Source organism: Rousettus aegyptiacus, unplaced genomic scaffold (genome assembly GCF_014176215.1).
Source record: "Rousettus aegyptiacus isolate mRouAeg1 unplaced genomic scaffold, mRouAeg1.p scaffold_m13_p_11, whole genome shotgun sequence".
Lineage (NCBI taxonomy): Eukaryota > Metazoa > Chordata > Mammalia > Chiroptera > Pteropodidae > Rousettus > Rousettus aegyptiacus.
This window is the reverse complement of record NW_023416286.1, coordinates 29,280,679-29,305,853: the sequence shown is the minus strand read 5'-3', so window position 1 is coordinate 29,305,853 and position 25,175 is coordinate 29,280,679. Positions and strand designations below refer to the sequence as shown.

General features: G+C 36.3%; 2 protein-coding genes across 11 annotated transcripts in view; one reads left to right on the top strand and one right to left on the bottom strand.

Moving 5' to 3' along the window:
- The window catches only part of LOC107519625 (protein S100-A10-like), a 39,736-nt gene extending 37,287 nt beyond the window's left edge, over window positions 1–2,449 (bottom strand). Inside the window, exon 1 of the mRNA XM_036229000.1 lies at window positions 2,370–2,449. Within this exon, the coding sequence (XP_036084893.1) occupies window positions 2,370–2,449 (80 nt within the window). The remainder of the gene's footprint in view (window positions 1–2,369) is intronic.
- Window positions 1–25,175, top strand: part of TENM3 (teneurin transmembrane protein 3) — a 766,204-nt gene that overhangs the window by 457,413 nt on the left and 283,616 nt on the right. Inside the window, exon 1 of one of the 10 annotated variants that reach the window (XM_016162478.2) lies at window positions 13,147–13,255. The exons of the other annotated variants lie outside the window; for them this stretch is intronic. The gene's annotated coding sequence lies outside the window, so the exon portion shown is untranslated. Of the gene's footprint in view, window positions 1–13,146; window positions 13,256–25,175 lie in introns of those variants that run through there. 10 annotated transcript variants of the gene reach the window in all.

Sequence of the window (25,175 nt, the reverse complement as noted above, 5' to 3'; positions counted from 1 at the left end):
ACTTTGGGGATGTTGCATTAGAATTGCCTATGAGACAGCCACAGCAAGCACTGGGAATTATGTTGTAATATAATCAGAAATGAAGAGCCAAGAGAATACAGGAAGGAAGAGATTAATGTCAACTAATTGGTCAGGGAAGGCTCTGAGAAGAAAACGACATTAAATGCAAAAGGGTAGATAAAATTTCTGCATGTGAAAATTGAGAAAGAGGGCATTTAAGGTCGATTGGAATTTAAAATGTGTTTTATGTTCACTATTTCGTTGGGGATAGATTTGCACAAAATTTATATATTTTTGTTATAATTTTCTCCAATCAGGTTAAATGTTTTATTCATGCACTATTAATCCAATTATGTTTAATAACATGAAGTATTTTAAGTAATACATATATTGTAATGTGTTCATTGTTATATATTCTTAATATAATAAACATGTGCAATATTCACATGACATCTAGTTTGAGAGGACTGCAAGGCTTTCAGGGAAGGACGAGAAGACATCTAAGCTGAGACATGAAGGTAAAATAGAGACTGGCCAAGGGAGGATGCTGTTCCAAGGAGAAGGAATATCCTTTACAATGTGCCAGAAACAATAGCTGAAATAAAAACTGCAAGGAGAGGCTGGATCTCAAAAGATCGTACAAGTCCTACTAAGGAGTTTGGATGTTATCTTAACGGCAGTGAGGAGCATTTAAAAATTTTCAGTAAAGAAATTGATATGCTTATATTTGTCTTTTTGAAAGATTTTTTTGAGTGCAGTGTCAAGATTGTGTTGGAGGGAGACTAGAATAGAGAGGCAGGCAGGTATAATACTGCACCCAACTGGAAAGTGATTGCATTAACAAGGATAGTGACTGCAATGATGGAAAATAGTGAATACAGTGGAGGGCCTATGGTTTGATTTGATGTGGGAAATGAAGAAGACAGTGCTGATAAAAGAGAAAAGTTTCAAGAATGATATGTAAGGTTCTTTCTTGATCATTTGGATGGATAGAGATGTTTTATTTACCGACCTAGGGAACGCAGGGAAAGATGTAAGTTTGTGGAAGATGATTATTTTAGCTTTGAACATGTTGCACTTACAATGCCCGTAGGGAATCCTATTGAAGACATTAAGTAATCAAATATGACCTGGCTGGGAATTAAAATCATGGAATAACTTAATTTGTAAATTAGGCCTTCTGATATGGCAATGATTATGGAAATCAGCGTTGGAAGAGAGAAAGGAAGGGTGAGAAGGAGGGGGGAAGGGAGAGAGAAAGAAGGAAAGAAGGAACGAAGGAAGGGAAGGCAGGAGGGAGGGAGGGAAGGAAAAAAGGAGGATGAAAGAAAAAGAAAAGAAAAGGAAAGAAAAGGAACGGAGAGAGAAAGGAGGGAGGGAAAGAGGAAGGACACGTCCGCAGCATGAGCAATGGGACACAAAGTGGCAGCAAAAGAGTAGAGGAGTATTTGAGAAAAACCATATTGTTGAGGGTGAGACAAGACTAGAATGGTCCTTCTACGTGACAGGTTGAGTATTGAGTTTATTCTGTAGTCAGTAGGAAGCCAATGAGGATTTGAGCATGGGAGGAGCATTTGCAATTAAGTCATTAGGAAGATTTGACTGTTATGTGGATTGGGGTGGGAATGCAGAGACCATGCAGAAGGCTATTGACATGTGTAGGATAGATGTAATGAGATTTAGAAGTAGATAGTTTCAAAGGAAATAAAAAGAAAACATGGATGCAAGAGGTACATGTGAAAATCAAAGTTCTAAAGGGATTGAGAAGTACAAATTGCCGGTTATAAAAATCACAAGTATGTAAAATACAGCATAGGGAATATAGTCAATAATATGATAACCAGATGTGGTACCAGGTGGGTACTAGACTTATCAGGGTCATCACTTTGTAAAGTATATAAATGTCTAATCTCTATCTTGTCTACCAGGAACTAATATAATACTATATATCAACTATAATTGAAAAAAAATTAATTTTTTTAAAAGAGCTATTTGTGAAAAGAAAGGTACTATAACTACTTCTGACTGACCATGGTAAAAACAAGGAAAGGAGATGACTGTAGGAACGATGATTACTTTGAGATAAAAAGGAAAAATCAGAGGAGAGAACTGGCTTTGGGAAATACGTAGCTTGTACTGTATGTAGAACTTTATGATTATACTTTATAGAATTAAAATAGAAAAGCAGTATATTGGTATATCTTCTTTTTAAAGTTGCTTATTTCCCTTGTTTTCCTTGAGCTTTTGAAACTATATCCTAGAGATTAGATGGGATGATATGTTTCTTTTGATATACACTACAAGAGAAAAAAAAGACTTAGAAACCCATTTGGAAAGAAACTCAAATGAGAGAACTCAGTAGTCCTTACCAAGGACTACATGTTGGGCTGGACCACTGCGGGGCAGGTGAAGAGCAGCCACGGCGACTGCACTTATAGTCTGAGTACATCTCTTCTGCACGGGTTAATAAAACAATAGACACAGAAAAGAAGTGGGCATTTCCATGGGAATTGCTAGGATGCAAGTTGTTCTTTTGCTGGCATCTTCGTAGTCTATAAAAATATAATTCTGGATATATACCAAAAAAGTCTTATGCAAAGTCAAACACATCAAAAATGCTAGAGATGTCATTTCCATTTAAGTAACTGTTTATTCTGAGGAGTGAGGGGAAGTCTTTTCATGGTCTTTGCTGGAGGTGGTTGCCATTCACACGGTTTTATGGAAGTTATGGTTTTGTTCAGGAGAGTCAATTGTCCCTGCCAGACCACCACAAAAAGCAATTTTACTTCAATTGTATTGCTTCCGACAGTCTACAAATACAGTGTTTATTACATGACTTCTTCCATCTTCAGTGTTTACACTGCAGGTGAATTTTTTTCTTTAGTGACTTGACTTGCGAGTTGGTTGTTGTTATTGTTTCCCTTTTTCAATAAGAGTCTTTATTCCAAGAAAAAAAGGTTTCGATTCCCATTGTAAAGAAAGACAGGAGACCCCAGCCTGTGGACCCAAGCGTTAAGATGCTTTTTAAGATGGGGACCATTGGAAGCTGCTTGTAATATGGAGATTAGACATTCTGTCTCCAGCATGAGAACAGGGCTGGCATGGGCTGAACAGGCAACTGCCTGCCTGCCTGTCTTCCTCCGGCCAGATAAAGGCCCAGAAGGAACAGCTGCCAGCCCGGAGGAATGTGAGAAAATAGGAAATTGATTTGAAATAGGATAGGGAAAAAGGCAGAAGAATGAATTTAAGAATTTTCAAATATTCCCTTTTTAGGCATATGTAGTTCCTGTCTCTGCAGAGGAAGATGGTCTTTAGTTATTATTCTCTCACGTGAGTAAAAAGATGGTTTTTAGTTATTATTCTCTCAGACTTAAGAAAGACCTGAAGTTGGTTTTTTTCTTCATAATTGGAGGAAAATCAAATATGGATTTAAATTTTACTCTTTTGGAAAGTCTTTTTGATCCTTTAGAAATGAAAAAAGTGAAAAATTATAAGCATTTTAATTCTAAGTTCAAGAAAAGTAGATTTTTTTTTCCTGTTTACTACAATGATATTAATTAAATTTCACACTAAACAGAAAGGGCTAGGCAGTTTCATGTTTGACTATGAAGGTCACAGGGATTCTAATTTTCTATTGACAGTGGTTTTCTTTTTTTTCTTCTTTTTCTTTAACAGGCACCTTAGGCAAATCATAACACCTCTCTCTGCTTAAGGGACTATGGGGTGGGGGTCAAGTTACCAATATTTAGAATCACTAATAAATAGGGTAGTTTGCCGTCTTTAGGGTTGTACTTACCAGCTGCCCTGCAAGAAGGCAAGAGGGTTGAGCCATGCATTTTAAGTTCCCGTAGGTCCTAATATTTGGTGATATGTGATCTCTTCAGGCAGGAACAGGCTGTGTGCTCTAACTGCACTTACCAAGAGCCTCCTATTGGTAGAACATAGCACTTGAAGTTGTTTATGGAATACAGAGGCATTAGAAGAGAGAGACCTTGCAAGATATATAAAACTTCACTAAGAAGATAAATACACGATTGTCACCAACAATATGATACCAAACATATAATAACATAGCTCACACACACCTTGTCTCCTCTCTTGGCTGTGAAGAAAACATCAATGCTATTCTTATAAAGAGCCTCTTACCTCTTATATGCATTAGAATGTGCCTAGCATCTTAACACATGGAATGCTAATATTTGGAGTAGAATAAAGATGAAAATAGCTGCTTTTTAAATCCTATCTCTCAGCATTCAAAAGACCTGAGAGATTTCTTTTTTACAGGGGGAAGAGTCGAGGCCCAAATAGGTTAAGATTTAGCCAGGCCATACAGCTAATAAGAAGAGATGGGTGTCCAGAGTCCAGATTTCCTGATTTCTAGAGAATTTGTAGAGAAGTGGAGTATTCTCTGAAGCTTCTTCATTCCTTTTAGGTTCTTTACTTTTGCCGTGAGCCCATTTTATCATTGGTTTCAGTGGCTCTGATTCAAGTAATCCAGGGGAGAGGACAAAAAGATGCCTGCTTATCTGAATTATAACCATGAATTTTCCTGACACTGATTATGACACTACATGTTTTTATTAAAATTACCAGAAATAATCACCAAGCAGTAGAATAAGCTTTTTATGGAATATATCCTTAACGATAATTTAGGATCTTTCTCACTAATCATAAATTGCTGTTCATCACAACCTAATTTAACTGCTCTTTCTCAGTTAGAAAATTCCTCATTCTAACCATCCCTGTGAAACACTGCCAGAAATACCTTGAAGATAAATTTACACAACATCTATTCTAGCATGCAACCAAAAAAGGTGCCGTTTTTCAACGTAGACTTGTACCTAACCGTGAGAACCTTTCTACTTATACTGGCTGCTTATGTCATCTGAACTAAAGTTATCTTACACTCTGTAGTTAAAGTGACACAATGATATATTGATCTAATGAGTAATATTATGAAATTAATTCTAAAATACTCCAACTTGTTCTGCCTTAATCTTTAAAATTCATTTGAATGATCACATTGTACAAATCTTTTGTTGGAAGATCTTGCAAAGGCCCTTGGCCAAAAATAATATATAGCTCTACATATTTTCACAGTGATTTCCATTTTGAAGTCTAACTGCCAGAGGAATGGTAGGCTCTGGAACACCTGGGTAGCCTGGTGTCAAAATCTTCACCTGGACACGTACGTGCCTTAGTGGTCAGGATCTTCTGTCTGCCATGGCCTCAGGAGTTACATTCACCTTGCTTAGCATCAATTAAATAGATGTCCTTATTTTGTCTTTCAATTATTCTGGATCTCTGTAAAGACCTGACTCCTTTTGCACCAGTTCTTTTAAAAGAAAGAGACAGTCCCCGAAGCTTGCTATCTATCACTCAGAAGCTGAAAGCCCCCAGGACTAGCTACATCACAGCTGGAGCTTTCCTTACCGCGCTGCCTCTGTTCCTGCCTGTTTTTTTTTTTTTTAATCGTCCTCCCCCATTTTTCAGAGAATTCATTTCTTCTCATATAGTGCATCTGCGTGATTTCAGGTAAACTGCTGAAGTTGCCTCTCGCAAGACATTAAGCATACTTGGCTTTTTACAAACTGAGAGAGACCCCAAGTAAAAATTTGCCTGAAAGAACCAGTGTATTTTTTTCCCTACGGAGTATTTTAAATAAAGGAAATCTAGTTTTCTACATTGGTTTTAAACTAGTCTTGCCCTGTGAGGTTTAAAGAAGGCATTTCATGTAAAAGTACCTGAGGTGTTTCAGACACGTAATAGGCATTCAATAAATGAGTCAAATTCAAATAAAAAAAAAACTTTGAAGAAAAAACTCGTTTGTGCTCCAGCTGTCTCCATTTCTCTACCATCCTCTTGCTTTTCAGCCCCCATTAAATTTGACATGCACCCCATTACCCTGCTAGAAATTATCCTCCTTTAGGTCACAAATTGCTTCTTCCTGCCAATTTCAAGAACTTGACTTCCGTCATCTTAAGTATTAGTCTGTGACAAGTAGCTTTGTTAACTATCACCCACCTCGTTGCCTGCCTCAGTTCTTGAAACCTCTCCTCTGAGGCTTCCTTATCGGGCCAGACTGCTGATTCTCCAATTTTCTAGACTTGGCCATCTGTCTCCCTTGGTGCCTGAACTTCTTTTGTGTGACCCTTGGATGTAAGCACCCTCTGAGATTCAAGCTTGGCCCTTTGCTCTCTTGGTTTACTCATTGCCTCTCATCTCATCTGCTCTCATAATAGTCGCTATTATTGAATGGGGTAGGAAATGCACATTATTGTACAACTATATCCCTTCTTCCTATCTCTAAGTTCCTTGCTGGCACATTTAAAGATCAGTATCCAATGAAATGCTCACTTCATTCTGTTTCCTTTTCTTTGCATTCTCATAGAATTTTCTTCTCTTCCTGGGCCTAAATCTCTGGCCAGATAACCCAGAGGTTGTGGTTCTCAGCTTTGCCCCCCAACATGCTACAAAGGAGGTTCACAGAAACACCATTAAGACCCATGAGGAAATGGTAAAATAAAATAAAAATAAAAATAAAAATAAAATAATAATTTAGATTATTTAGTACAACCGTATGGATCTTAAGGGAAGATTTAAGAATAATCATCTTCAAGTATACAAAGAGCTCTTGTTGAGAATATGATAACCAGCTGTTCCTTCTTTCTACTGAAGACTGAGGAAGGCTATTTGGGTGTAAGTTATGGCTTTAGAAATTTAAGTTAGAGACTTTCAAAATAGAATTGCTCTCAGTAAACAATGTAAAATATCATTATGTAGTACTTGAAAAGAACATGGCATAGTAGACTTTTTTTTTTTGAACAGATAAATTCATCTGTGTCTGGAGATCAAAAAGGATATGATTAAATGAGATCATATATTAAGTTTATGTCTTTTTATAATCTCATGATTTTAAAATAAAAAAGTATATATTTATAGTTTTAAAAAATAGTTATTTCAAACTATCAATGGTGCTAGGTACCATCAGGTCAAGTCTCCGCCCTCGAAAAGTTGATTAGGTGAGGGTGTGTGTGTGTGTGTGTGTGTGTGTGTGTGTACCAAATAATTACAGAATAGTGAGATAAATACAAATGATTGAATCGTTTCTTCAGCGTGGACTATTCATTTCCAACGATTCATCTATCTATCCATCCAAAACCTTTACTTACTCAGTGTCTCCTTTGTGTAAGACACTATGCTATATAATGGGAAATCAATAAAGAAATGCTCCCTGTTCTCATGTGTCTGTGGTCTGTAAGGAGTTACAGACAAGTAGACAGATAGCAGAATATGGTATGATGAATGTTAGTAAAGGATATTTGCAGAGTTTGGAGAGGAACCCTTAGACTATTCTTAGTGGTTTAGGAAAGACTAAATGGAGGAACTGACTTCCAAGCCAAGTCATGAGCAAGCAGAAACTGGCCAGGTAAAAAGGAGAGGTATCGAGCATATCTCACATCCAAATGACATATAAAAATATGTGCATAGACATAACTTATGTTCACAAAATAGAAAAAATATTAAAAACACATACCATGTGACTATGTCATGAAAACACCTGAAATTAATACATTATTGATTATAAAGATTCTTTTATTGATAGACTTGTTAAATTGTAAAAAATGATCTTAATACATATGGATTCTTTTGAAAATTCTGATATTGTAATTTTAAAGGGTAACCCTAAAAGTTTGTGTGATTTCTGTGTTCTGCCTACTGCATAAAGGATTTGACCTATGAATAGCTACTGCTTCTTTAGACAACCACCCACCTGGCAACATCATTTCATCAACAGTCATCAGTGGATAATTAATTCTTGGCATGTAAACAAATTTAAAAACACTATCTATAGTAATATATTTAATTTCAAAGATATATTGCCTAGCTTTTTGACATTTAACTGAAAATGTGTTTTTTGAGACCCAACACTAAGACAGGCTTTTAGGGTAGGTGAATGGAATGATGGTTGGAAGCAAATAGTTAGGATCAAAGAAATTGCTCCATGGTTAAAATCTAAAAATAAGTTGAACACCAATAAGTTGCCAAGCATGAACAAACACTGCCTCCCCTGGGCGGGCCTGGGAGTTAGTCTTGCTACTTTTAGACCTTGCATCCAACTCCCGGGGGAGGAGCTGCTCCCTCTATGTTGGCGCCTCCTGTGGTTCTCCTGTCCCAGAGGTCTTCTCAAAGAACAAGCTTTCAGTACACTAGTCTACTACAGACTCCTTTCTAACAGGCTGTTGGACACCAGGTGGCTTGACTTGGGTCCTCAGCTTTTACTGTATACCTAGTTCCGGGCATTGCTTACCTCCAGCTAACTCTTGCTAACCAGATTCTCTGGGTTCTCTTGAAGCTCTGCTCTCCTGCCCCTGCCTTGCTCTCACCACCAGGGAGAGATGATCTCCTTTCCTCACCCCCTTCCCTCCCACTTGGATACTTGCCAGCATAGGGCTGAAGCTCACTAAGCCTTTTGGATTCAGTGCATTGCTTGATTGCCCCCTACGAAGAGTCCAGACCTCATCACACATCTTAGATCCTGCTTCCTCCTCCTCCCTGCCTGCCCAGGCTGTGGAGGACCCAGCATGCTCCTGCCCAAGGTCACCCAAATTAGGACAAAAATAAGAACCAGTTCTTTTGAGACATAACAAACATGATCGGAGCTCTAAAGAATGAGTCTTTGGTCTTCATCATGTATTGGATTTCAGAAAGCATTTGGGTTTTTGGTGAGATTACTTAACACCTTTGAAAATAAAGAACTTACCTTTTAGAAATGATGTAGGATGTGGGTCATTTCAGAGAGTTGTGAAATAAATAGCTATATTGTAGGTGGATTTTTCTGTAGGTTAAATCAAAGAATCACCCAGATATTAGCCTTTTAGATTTACTGTTGACCTCTGTGAAAAATTATGAATTGACTTTTATTAGAAGTCTTTTGTTTGTTTTTTTCCAAAACTTTACCCCTGTTCCAGTGTAAATGATAATTGAACTTTGTTGGAAAAAAGGACCCAGAAATATGATTTTAAATAAAGTTTTATGTCAGCTTATAACATAGTCATTATAGCTGTTAGAGACTTTCATGCTACTGACAAAATAACACAGCGAAACAGAAGATAAATCTAACATTTTATTCACAGAGTATAACTAAACTAATTGTATAATTATTATATATTAATAGATGTCAGTGCACTGTAATTTTGGTGACATAGTTTCTTCGAAATATTTGTTATTTAACAATGAAAAATGTTTATAAATAAATGCATGATTTTTAACAAAGTCCATTTAGATAAACTAAATTATAAAGTGACATATATATCGACTTAAAATAATCCCTAAATCAGGTGTTCAAGAATGTTTTTAACTATTTCATTTCTCTACAAGATTCTAGCTTGCAGAGAAGACTAATATGTGTATTACTTATTACCATCATTTGTAAGATAACTTCAAAAATAGAATAAATCAGGTGCATCTTTTATTTTCCCTTCCTAAATTAACAAATTATCAATGTTGAAGATAGAATATCATGTTTTCAAAACTTTAGTGTGGCTTATCCTGATATATTTGATTTAGAGAGTGAACTGCACTCCTAATACCAGTTTTAGCTCTTCATACTATTTAGTGAAATGATTTTAGCATCAGGCTCAGAACCTGGGGCTGAGTTAGGGCCCTAACACTCTATAACTATGTGGGTACATTGTTAAACTCTTTAAGCTGCAGTTTCCTTATCTGTAAAATGGGATAATGATATTGTTTTTTCATAGGGTCTTAGAGAAACTATAAAAATGATACGTGAGTCATGTGAAGTGCTCAATGTTAGTGTTATATATTTAGTATAGAAAAAAGTGTTTGATTTTGATTTTATATTAGCATTTCTGAAAATATGGTTTTGATTTTTAATCTTTAACAGGAGAGATAATCATCCTAGTTTTGGTTAAACTCTGATCTTTCTTCAAAATTTTGGTCTAAGTAAAAGGTCAGAAGCTACCTTAATATTAAAGCTAAGTTAGTACCAGTTTGAAGTAACAGCTCACATGTGAATTTTTTTTTAATACAATTTGCTTTGATTTGGTTTGGTTCATGCATTTTTAAAAATATTCCTTGTGGTGTGCAGTCATTAGCTTTTATGCCTAAAGAACTGAATTCAGTTATAAGTAAAATTCATTTAATAGCGCAAGTGTGATTCCATGTGGTTATTTATTAACAACATAAAATAGCCACATAATTCAACATATTTGATAGTGTCGGCTCATGGAACTGCGGGGCATTTTGCAGATCTTAGACAAGAAATGCTTAAGTTATAGAAGTCAGTATCCGTAAAGCTAATTATTCCTGACATCATCAATATGGCAAATTCTGAAAGACGAAAATAGAAGTTTAAATTGTGCCTTATCATATGTCTCTGCAGAACTCTTTAGTAGACTCCTATATTTAAAAGATGGCAGAGATTTAATGCATGGATGAGTCTGGCCACAAAACCTGGCGTCTTTTCTTGGGAAGATATATGTAGAAACCATCCTTCACTATTCAGCGATAGAAACTGTTTAAAACCACGTCTTTCCTTCTTCCTCCCCGTGGGCTGCTGCTGCTGCTGCTCAGCTGTGTTCAAAGTAAGCCCTTGATTATTCTCAAGGGATACTGTCTTTGTCCAATTTGAAAATAATTAGTTTTGTATTCAGAAAAGAACTAAATATACATGTAGAGTATTCTAGTATAATCCAAAATTTACCTAACCTGTATCTGATATTTATAGATAGGCATTGCTTAATTAGCATTTTAAATTGGAATTTTAATAAACGCTATCAATCAGTGACCAATTTACATAGCATTTATCTAGGGAAATGAGCATGCCAAATACCAGTCTTCTTGAGATTCATCTTGACCCAAACAGTGACGTAAGATTTTAAATCCTTTCATTCTTCCGTCGGCCTGTTCATCTTTCTGCTTTCTAATGTTCTAGTCCAAATCCGGATCTGCTAACGTGTGTCATCAAAAATCCAGGGGTATATACCTGAAGCATAGACAAGCCTCCAGGTCCTGAAAAATTCTAACTGTGCAATGTTCTACCTATTTAATTCTTCTAAGATTCCAATTGAACAACGCCTTTTTCAGACTGGCCTGAGTACTTATATAGAGTTTATTTTCAATTATTTTAGGTAATCAATGCCCCTACGAGTGTCACGCGTAAACAACGATCCATGAAATGATCCTTTTCAAACTGTTATGATTTGGGAAGATATTTGCTTAAGAATTTAGAAGTCTTTTGGTGCCCCACAAAATATCTATTGTTCTATTTTTTGACCCAGTTTTACTAAAGAGAATTTCAAAACCCTGAAATAACTTCAGAATCTAGACTGTTAAAAGACTGTTTAAATAATCTCTATGATATCTTAATAATGTCCTAATTAAAGGGTGAATATAATGCTCATTCAGGGAGAAATAGACATATGGTTATGATAATCGTTATCACATAAGGTGTTTATGAGTTATGGTTTTCGAAGAGCCATTGTTATTTTTTTTTAAATCCAGTAAGGTGCAGAGACTTTACTTAAACACTGAGTAACATCAGACATTTCCGTGTATGATGATGGATGTGGTAGATAGTAATGAAAATTGAAAAGGAAAGGTATTCACCAAAGGGTGTATGAAGTGCATTCACATTACCGTAGCATTCGATATTACGAAGGGACAAAAGTCAAGGTAAAGGTAGTATGCTGAAGAGGAAAAAGAAATTCCTGTTGAATCATGGGAAAGAACATAGCCTTTATTTGATCTTACGGATAAAGGGAGAACACTGGTCATTTTTCGAAGTATTAAATTTCTGGTTTAAGTTTATATTTAGATGATAGTTAAAATGTGGACTAACAGCCAATGATTTAAAAAGATATACCGATTAATATTATTATGGTAAAGTGCTTCTTGTTTTCTTGTTTGCTTATAAAAATACTTGAGGGGGGTTGGAGGAATCGGAAGAAAACACCCGTCAATCTAAAAATTCTGGAACATAATCATTTACTTTTCAGTTTAATGGAGGAAGAAGCTGAAGGGAATGGAATGTTCTAGAAAAAAAAGGGAAGTTAAAAGAGGGAGGGGTGTTGGGCTGGAAGCAATGCAAAATTAATGATAAAAGTGGGTCTGGAGGGGACAAAAAAGATAAACATTTACGTGCCGCAATATCGAATTATCTTTTATTTAAAAATAAAGCTAGTTAGAACATCACTTTAGCTACTGCAGATCAGGATTGTAGACTCCGGGCACGTGGTTTCGAGTCAGCTCAGACCACTTGACCACAAATCTCTGGCTCCAGGGACCTTCTTCCTACCAGGGGTGCGGGCCTGGCTCTCTCATTATCGTTGATGAGGGTCCGAAATTGCAGCGAAAACTAGGGGTACGCAGAGCAGCTCGCGCCACGGTCGGGTCGGCCCTGGGCCCGACTAAACCGGGCGAGCTGGGCTGATCCAGTCCCCGCTGCGTGCACAAGCGACACACGCGCACACACACGCACACACGCGCAGCGCACGCCCGGCTGCGCGGGACTTCAGGTCTGGGTCAGCAACCCCTCCCCCCTCCGAGACACCCGTCCGCCCACCTTTCCCAAGCAGCGTGTCCCGCGAGCTAGAGCACCTAGTTTGGCTGAGACCGAGGGTACGGCCACCACTGTGATTTGGATTAAGTAAACATCTCAGCTGTGCGCTGCATGAATGGTGGCGGACCAGGGGTCGGATTCATTCATGCGCTGGGAAAGCGGTTCTTCTGTGAACGCAAGAAAGTAGTGCTTATAGAGAAAATCTATTTTGAAAATCCTGCAGCAACCTGAAAAACCAGTCGAGAATACTGATGTTTTATGGCTGTGTGTGTGCGTGTGCGTGTGTGTGCGTGTAATATCTCCTATCAGGGTCTTTACAGCATGCCTGTACCCAGTTTTGGATGCAGTTTTCACACTCTTCGCTGGGGCATGGCTGCTCCACTGCCCCGGCGTGTGGAGTGTGTGTGCGCGTGTGGAAGAGGGGTCGGCAGGCGGTGGCCCGGCCGGGCGGCGGGGCGGCTGCGACCCGGCCCGGCGCGAAGGGGTTAAGCGCCGCCGCCGCCCCCTCCGCGGCCGGGTGTAAACAGAGGAGCCTCAGCCTATCATGTCTGGCTGCCGCCCGCAGCCGGAGCCCCGAGCCCGGCGCTGTAACATGATACGCTCCAGACCGATGCAACTTGGCAGCGCCGGGCTCGGCTCCGCACGGCCACAGCGAGGGCGCGCCGCGGCAAGGTGGGTGAGCGGCGGCGGCGGCGGCCGGGGCGGGCGGGCGGAGCGCGGCTCCCCGCGCGGCTGCACGCGGAGGCCGGGTCGCGCGGCGGCGGCGGCGGCGGCGGCGGCGGCGGCCCCGCGGTTCTCCCCGGTGCTGTCGGAATGGGAGGAGGCTCCGGGCCGGTTAGGATCGGTGCAGAGGCAATATTAGCATTTGAAATGAGGTGGCTTTTTTAACCCCTGAGGGGCCAGATTTAAGGATTTAGCCGCGGTAAAGGCTGAACTTTCTCCGTCACTCTTCCTCACTCGGAATGGTGCAGGTAGCCGCTGGCGGAATGGAGTCTTTTGTTCCCGGTATTTTTAATTAGTGGGCTTTTTTTTTTTTTTTAAATGAGTAGTGTACAGTCCTAATCCAGGAGGTGAAAGCTGTCTTTTCCTGCGTTCCTGTGACTTTTGCGATGTGTCTTGTTGAATTCGTTGAGAGCAAATGTTAGCAATAGGAATTTTGGATACTTTATGTTTGATATGTTTAAAAATCCGCATTGAGCTAAAATTAACCAGCCCTTTGGCTCCATTAACTGAAACCCGTCATACTAATTGCTTAATGGGGAAAAAGGTACAAAATAATCTTGCTAATTAAATGAGCAGGTTTTCCTCCTGCGAAATACTTAGTGTGTGATTTTTTTTCAGGAGAAGGTTTTATTGAGCAGACTCTCGAAAAGAAATCCAACTTTACCGTGTGCATCCATGCAGATTACTCCTGTGGAAAATAGTTGGGAATGATTTGGAAAAACTTGCGCGCTATTAATGTAAAAATGTTACCGCTCGTGTGCATTTTAATAAAATAAAACAAAGATCTGTGGTAGCTCTCAGAATGAGAAGTCCCATTTCCTCCTCCTGTGTTGGCGGCTCTATCTCTCTGGAATATCTCATAAATGATATGTAGAGCATATATGTGCCTGTGTCACAAAGTCATCCTGTCTTCTGAAAGCCTAATATAATCAAATTCATTGCCTTAAGATGGTGTAGTTGAAGATTTGATCCCCTTCCACTGAAGTGGAAATACTTCAGTAATTGAAAGCAGATTCATGTCTGGAGTTGTACAAGCCAAGGTTTTCGTTTTTAAAATAAACCTTTTGTTCTCTGGTTTAAAATGTTTCAGAGAGCCATCCAGAGACCTCTGTGTGCTAATTGTTAAAGTAGTCCTTAAGAACGGATTGAAACTATCCAGAGAAAGCATTTTAGAAATAGAGCTAACTTACTAAGCCCTCCCTCTCAGTAGAATATTTTAGTGCGGCATATACTGCATGTGCCACACATTTTATTTTATTTTTCCAGTGCATTCCCAGGCATTAAAATGCAACACTAGTGTTCAAAACCCTCAAACCCCAAGCAAGCTTCATCTGTCTTAAGAGGTTAAAAAACTTGAGAAACGTTGGTGCCATCCCATCTTATACTGTGATTTACACAATTTGATGGTAATTTTGAAATCAAATATAAAATATTTAAAGACATGCTGATTATACATTAACCGGCACACTAAAGCTTAAAAAAAATAAGATTGCAGATGTTTAAACTGGTTCCTTTCTCATCTTTGGAGGTTAAGTTTTAAAAGCTTAAAAATTTGGCCATTAAAGACTGAAATTAGGATACATTCTAGACAAAGAGGGAGTCACTTGATCTCTTATTAGCTCTGAAGATAGAGAAGAATGGTGATATGTAAGAGCGTCACCTTCTTCAGCACATGAAATCTAAAATGAATTGTGTGATTATGAGGAAAAAGTTAGAAGAGTGGTACTTTTAACAAAGGTAATTGAGATCAGGAAAAAATATCAATATCCCAAATATTTTTAATTACTAGTTTCCTCAACCTGTTGTATTGATTCTTAATAAGATAAGTGGACTTAACATGGCACCTTGATTTCTGTAATAAAACTATTTGGTAGCGCTATATTTTACCTGTTTCCTTGTCTTCCTGGTAATCATTTGAGCACATTAAAATAGATAGGAAGTGAATAACTTGGACATGATTTCAGTGATATTCTGTTAACATTTCTCATGTTAAAGTCCTTATTCATAAAATTAATGTTTAAAATATTTAGCAAATCTTTAACTACCAAATAAAATCTTACTACTTTTTGTCTGTGTCACGTCACATTTCTGAGATATTAGTTGTTCATTGTGTGGCATAATAGAATTTAATTCTCAAAGATTTAGTGAAAGAAAGCGACTTAACATGGACTCCAACAGATGTCTGAACACTGATTTTCAGTGTAAGATCCGTGTCTAAACATTTAAACTAACCCTTTCTGTGGCTTCTATTTACTGTTAGTTTTTATGTCCTTAACATTTTTTTTTTTTTTTTTTTTACTTGGTAAGGGAGTGCACAGGATCTTCTGTCATCTGAAATAATACATTCAATTTATCACGGGACTCCTTTTATAATGCAGGAAAGTGGCAAAGGAGACACTGTCTAAATACAGTGATCTTGATAATTAATGCCATAAAATAGATTAAAATGCTGTATTCCAGGTATTCATTTCCTTAAAAGGGCCACCAGAACAGCGTTGCTAAGCACCCGTCACTACTGCAAGTAACAGAAAATGACCCAAATTAAAGAACCTGTTCTAAGCTGTATTCTTGCGTTTTCTAAAGTGCATTTCAAAAGGTTTAACAAGACTCATTCAATTAGTGGGGGGAAAAAGATCTATTTTCAGCTCCGATCAGCAATTAAGAGATTGGGCTTTGGAACATCAGTCTTTTTAGGTTTATAATTTATTTTGTTTTCTAGACTTTAAACAATTGTGAATAAAGATTTTTATCAAACCACCTTTCTAGCAATCCAAATGTAAATGCTGAATAAAGGACAGTGTATTCGTTTGAAATTTTTAACTAAAGGAGTCATCTTTATTAACTTTTTCCTCATTTTAGAAAAGTTTGGATTTTACACCGATATGGTATGTTACTACTTTACTATGGATTTCTTACAGTCATTGTGCAAATATATGTGCATTTATATATACGTACATACATATGTAGTTTAAACTACGGCTGTAATTATTCTGTCTTATCCTACATATACGTGGTTTAGCACTGAATACTTGAGAAATAGGATATTCTTCCTTATGGATCTTTGGATGTTGTGCATTTGGTACTATGAAGGAGAGAGATAATGTGATATGTCGAAATGAGAAAGTAAATAAATTAGGGACAGTAGTGTTTTTTTTGTTTGTTTTTGTTTTGTTTTTGACCATAAAGTCATAAAGAACTTTTAAATAGTTATGGCTAAAAACCTAAGTTACAACTATGTGATGTTTAATGAGTTAGATCTTCCAGTGACCTGGTTCTTGGCTAATCCAAGAGCAGCTACAAATACAAGTTGTGGAACTCCCCAGCAGAGAGAAGGAATGAAAGGATGAGGGTTGTTAGAGGAATAGGAGGAGCAATAGGGATTATTAGCAGGATTTTTGCTATGTTACATTGATCTGGACAAGTCTAACAGCATATAATTGTAGATATTAAATAATCTATCTTAAATGCTATTTTGGCTGTAGTGATACGTGAAGCGATTGCATATCCTCAAACGTTGTATATCTTAAAGTGAAAATTCTTGTATAAGAGCTGTTTTTCATTAGAAATTCGTTATATTTACCCATCAGGTTGTTCGGCATTACAAATTTCTCTAGTAATAGATAATATAAAATGAGTGAAATTTTTCTGACTCTTACTATAGTCTTGTCTAAAATGAAAAGTTATTGTAATACTTATTTGTGTCTCAGGTCTTTTAACCTGAATTGAAATCTCAGTTTCAGCACTAGGTATTAAGGATGTATTATTTGTTTTTTTCACATCTCAATATTTGTATTTTCCATTGTGAAAAAGTTTGATGTATAAATATTATTTGATTATTTTAGCAGGTTTGAAATGGTATATATTTTAATATTTAAGAAATCATTTGTTTTAAAATTGGTGTTTATGTGTTGATTTTAGTTACAAACCTAGCTGTTAAGTTACAGATTTGGTGTGTTTAAGTTTTGAAATACCTACTCTTAATTTTTACTACAATAGGGTGAAAAATACCTGTTTGGTATCCCAGAAACAATTATGCCATCGCTGTTACTGATGGTAAATTCATTTCATGAGGGAAGAATAATAATTGAAAAGTACACACAGATATTTGAGAGCACATGACATCTAAATAATAGATTTTGGAAATCATACTATAATGTTTAAAAGAAAGAGTTTCTTTGGTAAGTAGAATTATTCCCCTCTCTTAATATTAAATACTGTTTCATATAAATATCTTGTTTCATTCCTTTAGAAGCCAGAATGGATTATAGACTATATCAATATGACTAATATAGGACTAATGTGAAGAAAACATTTCAGTTTTTTTCTATGTACATATCAACTTAAATTTTTTAAAAATTAAAATGATGTGTGGGAGTTTCAATGACTTATTTTCATGTTAGTTTCTGCAAAGCACCTCCCCCCTGTCTACAACATCCCCCCCTCCCCCCCACCCGCCACCATAGTATTAAACTATTTCCAGCAGGCGGAGAGAGGACCTGCTGTCTAGAGACCTGTAACATGTACTCTGGAACTCTTTTTATACTTTTTCTTTTAAATAAAATTACTGCATATAACAAATTTAACATTGTTAACCTTTTATAATTATTTAACCATTATTTTATTTTACCTCCTGAGCTTAAAAGTTGTACATTAGTGAAGTGGACACCTGGCTGTGCTCTTAAAAGTTTATTTGTCTTTCAATTCCTGTGATAGTAGGGGGCAGTACATCTCCTTAATTATCTTTGTTCAGAGAAATGCAGAAAGGCCAGGGTAGTTAAACAAGGCCATTTGGATTTGTGAGGTCGAAGTCAGATGCAAGGAAAGTGGTTAAATGCATTATCATCTTATTGAGCCCATCATCAGTAAAGTGACCTTGATGGAGGTGGAAAAAGCCATTTGGCTATTTTATGACAGCCATCCCTGCTTGTTTTATTACTGACCCATTTTTTATATACCACTTTATCATATGTCCTTTTTGTTTTCAAATATTATTTCCTCTGATCATCAAAATGAAGGTGAAAATTAAAATTAGTTTTTTTTTTTGAGTGATAGATTTTCCTTCATAAGTTTATTTCATACCTTGATAGATATGGAGATAGTCCTTCATTAAAAATTAAGGTGATCAGGCTGGCTGACCATTCTGTATTTGCTTTTAAGGATCTTTTAATGATGATTAGTCTCTTTACAAAGAAGCTACTATTCTGCTACTTTTCAAATTGTTTTTAAGCTATTAAGAGGAGAGACTTGCCATCCTCAATTTTAGCAGTGGGAATAATGTTTGTTTTAACAAGTGCCTAAGTATTTTTACTTGAAGGTTATTCAAGTTTTAGTAGTTCTGCTGCTGTTTTAGAGTCATCACTTCCCCTAAAATGTTAAAACAAAACCAAAAGATTTATAGTTTATATTTCTTAACTTTATGGCCAATGTTTTCCTTGTGATATGTTTTATATCATTTCCATTAACATGGAATTTTCGCTTAAATATTTTAACAGGTATTGTTTTAATAATAGGAAGAATTGTATTAAACACAGTACAAGATGTTACCTTTTTGAAAGTTCCAGTTAAAGTAATTAAGTGCTGCATACAAGATTTTTGTTTTCCTAGGCAAATCTGTCAAACATTACTGATTGGAGTTCAGTGTATGCTTTACTTTTTACTGAATTCTTCTTTATTAGAATTAATCAGAACTAAGTACAAATCTTATAAGAAAGAAAAAATTGGCCTATTATCAAAATACCTAAAGTACTATTTCAAACTTTATCAGCAGTATCATCCTATCGTCATGGTATGAATTATGTAAAACCGAAATCTAAGGAACTCAAAATCACCAAAAATAGTTCCATCAGGACAGTCAGTTTTTCTCGATTGCAAAGGATTTCTTCTTTTAAGAACTTTTAATTTAAAAACATGTAATTGAACTATGTTTAAAATGAATTATCCACTCCCTCACCTCCCCCTCCTCTGTTTCTAAGTCAGATTCTTTTCACCTTGTACCTAGACCGTTGCATCAGCCTTCTAACCTGGTTTCCATGCCTTCTGTCTGGCCTCCACAATGTCACGATACATGTCCTTCTGAATGAGTGTGGCACATCCCTGCATGAAATCTTCATCACAACCTTTGGGTAAAGTCTAATTTCCTTAGCGTGTGTTACCAGAACCCTCATGATCCCACCTCTACTCCATTTCTCTTCTCGGCTTATACCTTTCCACTCACGCACCCATGCTTCAGCATTGTCACTTGGTACTACTTATGCCCTTTGTCACCCTCACAGATCTTTCAAGAGCCAACTTGCATGGCATTTCCTCTCTGAAGCCTTTACTGATTGCCCCAGGCAAAGCTGGCTACTCTAGAGCTGAGCTGGCTGTTCCTTCTCTACTTCCATAGCACCTGGTACACTTTCTGTTAAGCACTTAACTGTATTATACTTTAATCATTTGTTTACAGTTCTCTCTCCCCCACGAGGGGGACAAGTTCTATCAGGTCACAGCTGTTGTCATATTCATCTTTATGTACCAGCACTAACCACGTTCTGAAAAAATAATAGTTATTCAATATGTGTTTGTCGAATGCCTATCGAATGAATGTATTAAATGGAATTTAATTCCTTGGTAATAGAAGATCAGCATTATGAACATCACTTACTTTATTCTCTGTTACGGTATAATAATTTACTCTGAAGCTGTTGAGCTCCAAGTATCCCCAAGCTAAGGCCCCATTCGACAATGCTTAATATTACTAATATCTATCATTTTTGAGCCCTAAACTATGCAAAATGTTTTATATGTGTCATTTTATTTTATTCTTACAACATTCTTTTGAGAAGGGATTTCTCCACTTTACCTATAGAAAAATTGTTACAGCTGTTAAGTAAATTCAAGGTTACGCAAATATTGAATGGCGAAACAGTGATCTGAATGTAGTACTGCGTGATTGCAGACCTCTTCTAGATCTCCCTGCTCCTTCTTGTAAGAATTTTAAATTACATGTGCAGTTCAAGTACAGGTATAATTTTTACGGTAACTTTTTCATTTTACATCCTTGTGCTGTCAACTTTCACTTCTTATTACTGTTTGTCATCAAACAGCCCAGGTTATTTTGTTGTTATCATCGTGATTTTGGTAGGAATGGAAAGGTTCTGAACAAAGACTAGTCCCCAAGCTAATTTTATTAGCTTTCTTAGTTTCTGTCTCTCAGAATTCTTCTTGATCTAGTACCTCTATTTCTTTGCATTTCTTCTCTGGTGAGAATTTGGGGTAGTTGAGTTCCAGTTAGGTATTAGGTGTGTAGGTGAAGCAAAATGTTAATGCATGTGTAGATACATTTGAAACTTAAACACATTGATAAGATATTTGTGACTCTAAATTTTTTTTAAATAGTGATCGTATGAAACTTCATTTTGGGTGACTGAAGTAGGGAAGATATATCTTGTAATATGATAATTTGGAGCCAGAACTAGAACACAGTCAGCATTGTGGCTGCTAGAAGAGCTACAGATGAGGAGTGCTAGAACCAAAAAAGAAACCATGTTTCTGTTTTCTTGCCCTATCTTCGCTGACCTTAAGAACAAAAAAACTCGCAAAACTTTAAAAACCAATTTTATTGACTTTTCCTATGAAAGTGAATAGAATTAGAGATTTTAAGAACTGAAGAGAATCTCTGATATCACCTAATCCAGATGACACATTTTATCAAGTGGAGAAGCAAGACAAATAATAGCTAGTATTTATCAAGTATTTACTAAGTGCTAGTTTCTGCACTACTCCCTTTATATAGATATTATTTCATTTTGTATTTGGAACAATTCGTGGAGTTAATATCTCCATTAAAGATGGGGAAACTGAGGCATAGAAGAGTGGTAGAGGTAAAGCACATACCTGGCACATGCCCCGTCTCCCTTGGGAATGACTGCGGAGTGCCACATTCCTCCCTTAAGAAGAAATGATGACATGTTAAAACACCTAATATGTTGCAGGCAGGTTTTCTGATATTCTTACACCCGATTTTATAGGTGAGAAAATTGAAGCTTCAAGAGGCTAAATATTTTACATAAGGTCGTTCAACTACTAAAGTACAAAGGGATGCTGGTCCTACTTTCAAATTTATATCCTTCATTATTGAATTCTGCCTCCAGTTTAACTGTCAAATTAAGTTTTGTTTTAACTTTAGCCCTAATTTTGCGTTACATGTAAATTCTCTTCACTGTTGCAGAATAGAATTATGCTAGTGTACCACCTTTCATAAATATTATAACCATTGAATGTTACAAATATTTCCATATTTGTTTAAGGTAAATTATTTAATTTATCAACTTTACTTATTGAGGGAATCTGTGTTTAGTATTGTACTGCTTTTGTTTTTAACATTCTTTAGATTTTTTTTTTTTTAGCGAACTGTGGTTATAAATGATTATCTGTGGTATGGCTGATGTCTACTCCCTGCTTAATATCCAGCAGTGATTAGCATTATCGATTGGAAAATTAGTAGATTATGCCTTTATTGACACTGTTATTCCCTATTTAATGGTTTGTTTATTTAGCTGATGGCTAATGCCTTCACTGTTAAAGGCTATTAATATATATCAAAATGGTATTTATTGAACCTAGCCAAATGATGAATTATATTTGCGTTTGCTCCTTTGTGCCCAATGCTAATCTCTTAGTGGTCTTGGATTTTCACAGTTTTGGTCTGCTAAGAACTTCTGCTTAGGTCAAGTAAATTAGCATCCGAACAATTATCTGGTGTTATGAACTTGGAAAAATTGCTTTCAGTTGTAGCTCTAAGAAGAAGGAAGTAAACCTGACCAGTGGCATAAAACAATATGGATTCTCATAGAGTTTCTATAGAATTTCTTGAGTAAATTCAAAATTCTTGGGGGAAAAAAAACCAAACTGTAAATGGTAATAAAACAAGCCTTCACAATAAAATATATTTTGTGCTGCTGGGTTAGCTTATTTTTATGTGCACATCCTCCTTCCTTACATATGTTTGCCAGTGAAGACGTCATTGGTTAGAGAAGTTGGGGCTCTGTGCTGGCTTTTTGGTTAATTCAGCCTGCCTAAAAAATGAGCAGAGAGATAAGAGGAAGTCTAGGAAAGGATCAGCGTCATTCACCGGCTTCCAGGGAAACGGTTAATGCACTGTAGACTCTTGCTACATTTGGTCTTTGGTTGTAATAAAGATCTGAAAATGAGGTGGTTGTACTCACCATGAATAGGCGATTACCATTCACATGTTTCATCTTCATACCTAACCACAATGTTTTTTAATTTACTCTTTTGAAATCAAGTTAATTTGCAAGACAGATAAAAATAGTTTATGTTATATAGACATGTCTCATCTTGATCAAATACCAATTTAGCTAGTTTGATTATTTACTTTCCTTCACAGGCTTGACTAACCAACATTTGGCTATTTCAGAAAATTAGATCTGTACTCAGAGAGAGTATTTACCACACAGTTAAATATATTCTGTGAAGCCTTTACAAAAGAGAAATTTTATTTTCTATTGAGAGATGACTGCATCTTCTGTAAAAGGCAATAATCCTGAGATGGCGACTCTGAAGGCAATAATACTCATTTGGGTGAATTCTCCTATTGTTAAGAGTTGAGTGACATTACATTATAGCCCCTTTCATACCTTTCACATGTCAAGATTAAGGACTAAACCCAAATGATGTCCTTAATAGACAGAACAGTGAAATTTAGAAATTTAGAAACTCAAACTTTATAGTTGTTTTTAGTATACACTATTCATTTTAAATGATTCTTAGCCCTTTTAAAACTACTGAGATCTGTGAGTGTATGATACTATGTTTGATTTCCTTAAAGTATATTTAAATTTCATGCATATTATATTTTTTACAGAAAGCTAAACTCAGTCTTTACTTTTATGCCTCGAGTTAGGAATAGGGATTCAAGATACCAGGTTTTTCATATCGAAACAAATTATTTATTTTCATGCTCAGATATCAGTATAAATACTTGCTTTATTAAAATGCTTATTGATAATATTTATTTCTGTAGTGCCTCAGTTTCTCAAGAGCTAGGCATTAGAATTATAAACTTGATATCTTTCCACCTTAGTCGAGGTAGAACATGGGCAGAATTAAATCTTATAGATTTTAAAAGTATATTTATAGAGAAAGTTGACCTTTTTATTTAAAGAAAATCTCCTCTTATGTATTTTATAAATTTTTTCTCTAGCCCCTCTTTCCAGGAATACCTCAGTTAGCAATAACAAGATATCTGCTTCTGAATGGCTAGGGTGTACTCTAACCTCTAGTGAGGCATTGGAAGGAGACAACTTGAAGATGATGTGTCAGTCTCTGCAGGGTAGAAATGGAAGCACTCTGAAACAGGGATAACTAGTTCTAGGCTCCAGTAAATAATACATCACCATCATGACCCTCGGAGAGTCCACCGTAAAATTTAATAAAGGTAAACTCGAGACAATGTATTGAATTATTTCTCTGTTTCTTAAGTTCACCAAGAATAAAATTCTGTATATATTAGACTACTCTGTCTAGGAGAATTATTCTGTTATACTTTTCTTCTAGGATTTAGTCATAATCCAGTGAGATATCGGTGTCTAAGAGCCTGATTCACACTGCCAAAATATGCATCAGCCATGGAAATAAGCATGCTTTTACTATAGGCTAAAATATTTGAGATAGTAAGCTGAAGTGCATAGTAAAATACCAAAGTTCTTTGCCTGAGATGGATATGGACCAATTATGCATAACGATTGTCTGCAAAAGGGCAGGAGGAAAGGAAAAGCAGGGAGAAATGGGAGGAGTGGTGTTCAGCTATCTCTGTAACATTTTATTTTTTCTTAAAAAACCAAGAGATCTAAAATTAACTATTTTCGATATTATTCTATACGTGCTATTTGTCACACAACCCCTACTTCCCTTAAATATAACCCATTTTATATATTTCTGTAAAATTGTTAGTATTAAACCCAACTTCTTTTTAAGATATTTTCTAACCCAGTAAACAATGAGTTTAAGATACTGTAGCTAGTGATTCCTATAGCAAGGAATCACTATATCTGTCTATAAAGTTAGAAATCAATATATAATATTTAACTACAGCATAATTTATGAATTTACTAATTTCTTAAGGAAAAAAAATCTTATAAATTTAAAAAAGTAAATCTAGTCAGCATTTACAGATAACGCACCATGTGTCATCCAGAATGCTCATCATCCTATTCATAGTCATATAATTTTGAGTCCATAATTTCTTCTCATTTATGTATATACTCAATCAGTAATGATAAAGTGCTGATTCTACACACCAGATGTTTTCTGCATCTACCTATTATAATGTAATCACGATTAAATTTTATAATACCTTCCCTGCCTTTAACTTTCCACTTCAATCCAAAAAGGCAAATTTTTGATCTTTGTCTCGCTCCTCAGAAAATCATATCAAGAAAGTATTTGAGCCTGATAGAAGAAAGGGTAGGATTATGGACAACTGACAGAGATGTCATTCCAGACGGAGGGAGGCACAAGAGCAAAGTTTCAAAAATTGATATGTGTGAAGTATATTTGAGAAAATATCAAATAACAGACTTGGAGCATGAAGTTCATGAGAGAATTTTGGAGGATACATTAGAAAATTTGGTTGAAGCTAGGACGTGGAGGACCTTGAATCTCCAATGAAAGGCTTTAGATGTTCATTTGGGATCCACTTGGGACTTGGCATAGAACACAGTGATACAGAATGTATTTGAGGGAAGATCTCTCTGGTAGATGAATTATTAAAGGGAGATTGTTGTAGAGAAACCAACAATGGACTTTTCCTACTATTATTTTCGCTTCATGACTTCCTTTTAAATTTCTAAAATTATAGTTGATCAGT